A 6,000-nucleotide genomic window follows, 5' to 3' on the forward strand; every position below is an offset into this window, starting at 1 on the left:
CCTAAAACCATTTCTCTGGATCAACTCAACCCCTATCTCCAGCCATCATGGTGCTCCTACCAGCCTTGATTTGGGATGAACTGAGCAAGCACAGGGTCTCTAAGACAGGGGCCAGTATAGTGATGCAAAGCAAAGACCAATGTGTTTCCATTTTGTGTCTCTTTTCTCTCTACAGAGTACAAGGTAAAGGGGACACATAGACCTGGGAGGTCTCTGAGACACCAGGAACTGCTGCATTGGGGACCAGCAGGAGACTGACAGCACTGTCTATGCAGGAAAGGGGACACCGATAAATAACCTCCAGGGTCCTCTTACTACCAGCATTTCCAGTTTCTTGGCTCACTTTCCCTAAATCCTTCCCCACGACTCTTTGCCTCCTAAAAGTAGACAGTTCCCTGTGGGCCTCAGAGACTTTCTGGAGGCTTTCAAATCACCAAATATGAGACATTTGCATTCAGGAGGCCTTGTGCCCACATTAATGCCAAATGCCACCAAGCTTATCCCTAGCAGATCAGGGGACTCTGGGGCCTTACCTTTTGGGAAAAGGTGTCTTGGGGCTGCCAGGCAACCCCAGGGAAGGCAGACCCAGCCCTCCCTCCAGACTTTAGCCTCTGACACTTTTTGGGTAGAGGAGGGAGCCCAGACACAAAATGTGGCTGAAGGGACAAGCCCACCGCCCTCACCCAACCTGCAAGCCCCTATCCCTATCCTTTCTCCTTAGATCTACCCTTATGAACTACTGCTGGTGACCACAAGAGGAAGAAACCGACTGCCCAAGGATGTGGACCGGACACGTTTAGAGGTAAGTATAAAAACTGAGCAGGAGCCTTTGGGTCTCACCCAACTCTGGAGGGGCCAGGGAAATGAATGGCTTTGAGGTCACATAGCTTGTTGAAAAAGCAAAGGCTCCAGCCCAGCTTCTTTAGCCCAGAACTGTTCCATGATATTCTGTGCTGCCTCCTCAATTTACTTAGCATCTGTGCTACACAGGTACAGTGTGTCCCATCTGAGGTTGATGCTTCTGCAGACATAGGTGAGCTAAATTTGGTCCCCACTCTCCAAGGTCTGTAGATAAGAAGAAATTCAGCACTGGTTTTATGCAGGATTGTAGAGAAAACCAGTGCTTGTGATGGGGAGGATGGGGAGGCATCCTCCAGGACCCCAGAAGCACAGTATGCTTTACTGTGCAGAATTAAAAGCATAAGGAAGTCTAGACTCAGACTCCCTAAGTTCCAACGCTGACCTTGCCATCCCTAGGTGGGCAGCCTGGCCAAGTGACAACCTCTCTAAAGCTGAGGTCTCTCCTCTATAAAGTAGGGTGGTTGTTGTGCTTCCCTCAAGTTGCCAAGTGAACAAGACACAGAGAGCCCTTGGCACTGAGTCAGGCACTGTCCTGAGTAGTAAGCACTCCACCAATGTGTGACTGCTCTTATTCAGAGAAGACCAGTACAGCTGGGTTGGAGGACCAGGCTTCCACCAAGAGGAAGGATTTGGCTGGACTTTCAAGGTGGGCAGGTTAGGATGGATGGAGAGAGGGAGGAGAGCACCATACAGTGGGAACAGCATAAAGGCACAGAGGTGACCTGAGCATGGCAGTGGGCTTTCGAGCCGTCCAGCATACCTGGAGTGGAGTCCCAGTCCCTGGTCTCTTCTGATGCAGGTGTACCCTCTACCCTTCCTACTCCAGGGCCTCTCCATGCCTCTCCCTGGACTGCCTTTCCCATCTCACCAGCCTCCTCACTCCTCAGGGCTGCTTTCTAGTGATACCTGTGCCCCAAGCCTCCCCCAGGATGTGTCACTCACCTCTTCTTCCAGCCTCCCCCAGCCCAGTGTCTAGTGTGCAGATCCACTTCCTCTGCCTGCCAAAGATCGTCTGTCATCTACCACATGGCCTGGATTGGGAGAGGTGTCAGGAAATGTTTGTGAATTTGAATGCAGGCTTCTAAGAGAGGAGGCTCAGCACTCTTTGGGACAGGTCGAGGATATCAACCACCTTCACCTGAACTGCAGAGGAATTCACACAGAGTAGAGAGATGGTTGGGGCAGTAGGAGGGGAATGCAAGTGCTCAGGAAGCTCTGTGAGTGCTTCCAGCTCTGGCTTGTTGGGGTAGCAGTGAGGAAGCACACGATTCCTCCCACGTGTTAACAAGGGCCTCCTTTCACTGTCTGGCAGTGAGTGTCTTCCAGTGCTGAAGGGGACAGCTCCCACAGCAGCTCCGTGGAACGCCAGCATTAAGGGATGGGAATGCTCTTTCTGGAAGACCCTTAGCTCTCCTACATCCTCCAAGGCCCCAGAAGCTCAGACCAGGGAAACACAACCTTCCCTAAACATGAGAATCACCCAGGGAGCTTTTTAAAAATGCCAATACAGGCTCCACCCTAGACCGGTTAAATTGCAGTCTGGGGAAGGAGCTCAGGCATCAGTGTTTTTCAGAGACTCGTGGAAACCTCTAATGTGTTGCCTGAGCTGAGAGCACTGGGCTAGAGACACTGCCCTAGCCCCCTGTACCAGATCAGGGAGTGGACTGAACTGAGTAAATTAGCTGATATAATTGCTACTAACAGATTATCTCAGTGATTCCAGTAAGTTTTCAGGCAGGATATTTTCAGGCCACATATTTCTCTCTCAAAACAATTTTAAATTTTATTTTGAAAAATTTCAGAACTCCAGAAAAGTTGCAAGGATAAAATGAACATCCCACCTAAATGCACAAAATGTTAACATTTTGCCACATTTTAAGTGTCATATATTTCTAAATCTAAAAGCTTTTGACAATGTGTCAACTTTTAAGACTGCTTGTAATGGAGAGAGAGCAGGCAGGAAGAAGGTAGGAGTTGGGAGTGAGGGGCTTGCCATGGAATGCAGAACAATGTTTCAATTTATGGCACATTTGTTTCATATAAGAAAGAGATGAAAGGACATTTCAGTGGGTGGATAAATATGAACAGTAGTGCCTTTTCATTGACTGGCCTGAGGAACAGCCATCCAAATCATGTGTAAAACTATTAATAGGAGGAAATACACCCTAAAATCTTGGCTATGCCTCCATTTTCTCCCAAAGGACAGAGGAGTATCATTAATCTCTACACACTCCTGAACACAGAATGAATGAATGAAGAGGGATGCAGAAAGGTAGCGTGAACCGGGATGCATCCAGGGACACTTAGGTGAAGCATAAGTCCCACCTGAATCCTGAGCAGGGGCAGCCTCTCTAGCCAGACCAGCTCCAGAGGTCCCTCCGATGAAACATTCATTCATGCATTTATCCATTCAACACATATTCATCACACACCTTCTGTGGGTCCGACGCCATTCCGGGCACAGCACATCCAAAGGAAACACAGTGACCGCTCCTGCCTCCATGTGCCCCCAGCCTACACCTCACATCCTCAAGCTGTTTCCTCTCTGTCCCCTCCCACTTCCTTTTAGCGCCACCTGTCCCAGGAAGAGTTCTACCAAGTCTTCGGCATGACCATCTCTGAGTTTGACCGGCTGGCCCTCTGGAAGAGGAATGAACTGAAGAAGCAAGCCCGGCTGTTCTAGACAGAGGCTCTATAAATATATATGCATTTATATAAAGATATATGTAAAATCTCTATACTGAAGCTCGGTATAATCCTCCTGTGTAATGGGACACACTGCCTGCCATGAGACTTGCTTTTCTGTACTGTCAGGCAAGCCCACGTCATCAAGATATTTTTATGCTCCTTACTTTCTCTTTTCTAAATGCAATGGGGTTTGGGAAGGGATTTGAGGGGATGCCCATCCTTTTACTGGGGATCCTTTTTATACTGAAACATCTGTCCTAACTTGAGTCCCCCAAGATTCAACTCTCTTTCCTAAAGGAGGTGCCTGAAGAAGTCTCTTCTCTCTGTTTCTTGGCTCTTTTCCCAGTCTCAAGGCTGGAGGCTGACCATGCTGTTTCCACATCTTATTGGCCCCAGAGGGGCCCTCCCATGGGAGGATCCACAGTGATCGCACAGAGTCACTGAGCACCTTTGAGAGCCCTTGTAGAATTTTCTCATCACCCACAATTAGGAGCTGTCTGAGGGTGAGGCAATTAGAAGTGTGGGCCTCGGATCTACTCCTTACAGCAGTAGGAGGAAGTGGCAGGGGCCTTGGCCTCCCCTCAGCTCTTCAGTCCTCCCTCTGTCCTTGACCTCAACCTCTCCTTGGTCCAAATCTATGACTCACAGTAGGAAAAGAAGAGGTACTGCCTTTTCTTCCACCACTTCCAACTGGCCCCTTTGCCTGGCCCTACATGGAGAACCAGAGGGGAGGAATGGGAGCCAGGAGAGGGAGAGGGAGACAGAGCAGGACGCCTATTAGAGCTGGAGCTGCGGGACCTTTTGGGACCTGCCCTCTCCCTCACTGCTCCCAGCACCTCCTGACCCTCCCCCTTTGAAGGAGAGGCCTGTTATTGCAGCCTGTGTTCTTCAGCCTTACTACAATCTATGTGCCTGACAACTCAACACACCACGAGGCTAACATTCCCACCATAGCTCTAACCGAACAACTAGACAGACAACCTCTAACATCTCTCTCAAGGGAATATAGGCCATGTTCCAAAGAAAGGTTCCTGGTCTATGCCTGCTGGTCCTGGGCCAGGTAACCCACCAGGCCCTGACTCCCACTACAAAGTTTGCCGAGTTTTATAGGGGAAACTTTCCAAAAATGGCTGCTTATGAGATTCCAGAATGAAGCACTGCCCACACCAGTCTCGATCCTCCTGGATTCCCCCAGTGGCTGCTTCTTCTGCCCCTTTCTGGAATGGGGGGTGAATGCTTAGCCTTCTCTCCTCCCCTTTCCAGACCTTCTACTCTGAGTTGGTGATGTTTGGTGGGGTCTGTTCCTTCCTGGAGATGCCTTGAGTCAGGCAATTTTGAGGTCTTGGAGGAAGGATGAATATGTGGAAATGACAATTAGGACTCTCAAGAGGCTGGTGATATGAAGTGGCATGTAGAACTGGCTTCAACTCAACACACCCTCACTGAGCACCTGCTGATGCTGAGCACTCGCTGTATACTGAGCACTGAACGGGGGAGGGAGGTGGGAACACTGGGACGATCAGCATGGGCCCTGGTCTGAGGATGTGCCTACTATCAATGGGTATCATAAGGCACATACTCAAATGTGACGGATGTAAGGCGGAAGTGATGGGGGATGCATGAGAAAATGTTTGAGGCATTACTGAAAAGACAGGTGCGGTTGGCACAGACGAAGGAGAGCATTCTAGAGGAGGCTGCATTTGAGCGAAGTTAGGGAAGTATCTTTGTAAACCGGGAGGAGGCTGTAACTTGAAAGGGTGAAAGCATGAGGGGCCGGAAGGGAGGTCTAATATGCTCTTATTTAAAATATCAACCCTCTCTGTTACTTCTCTTTATGGCCAATGTCTTTCAACTCTCCTGACCCTTTAGAAATGTCCCCAGCCAGATGCAATCATTGAAACTGCCTCATTATCACTGGTTGAGAACTTGGCAAGATTTGAAGGGCTTTTGTTATTGTTGGATATTTTTGTTTCCCATAAAGGCACATGATTTCAACCCAGACCTGTGTCCTTCTGTCGTTTGTAGTGGGAGTGGAAATGAGTGACATGGGAAGAGGCTGGGCCATGCACATTTTTTTTTTCAAAATAAAAGAGTCTAGAGAGCAGCTCTGCCTTGGCCTTAGTTCTCCTTCTATAAAATAAGAAAATTTGATAAGGTAAGCATCACCCAGATTGGTTCCTGCGGAACATGGGGTCCTGTAAGATGGTAGAGGATGGTCCAGATAAGATTTTGTGATCAAAAATAATAATAGTAGTAATAGTTCCTCATTAGTAAGTACTAGTAATGAGCCAGGTTCTTCGCTGAGGACTTTACATCCACCATCTCACTTAAGCCTCTGTAACAACCCCAGAGGTAGCCTTTATTCTTATCTCTGTCTCCCAGATGAGGAAACAGCTTTGAAGAGGGTGCCTAATTACTGTGGTAGAGCCAGGAACCATTCCAGCTGCCTGC

The 6,000-nt window shown here is 48.8% G+C and overlaps 1 protein-coding gene across 1 annotated transcript in view; it reads left to right on the forward strand.

The window, feature by feature from the left end:
• The window catches only part of ABLIM3 (actin binding LIM protein family member 3), a 101,131-nt gene extending 95,583 nt beyond the window's left edge, over positions 1-5,548 (forward strand). Inside the window, 3 exon segments of the mRNA XM_081135333.1 lie at positions 722-723; positions 726-802; positions 3,431-5,548. Of these exon segments, the coding sequence (XP_080991459.1) occupies positions 722-723; positions 726-802; positions 3,431-3,544 (193 nt within the window). The 3' untranslated portion in view covers positions 3,545-5,548.
• Positions 5,549-6,000: the final 452 nt, after the last annotated feature.

Source organism: Miniopterus schreibersii, assembly GCF_964146895.1.
Source record: "Miniopterus schreibersii genome assembly, chromosome: 4".
NCBI classification, from domain to species: Eukaryota; Metazoa; Chordata; class Mammalia; order Chiroptera; family Miniopteridae; genus Miniopterus; species Miniopterus schreibersii.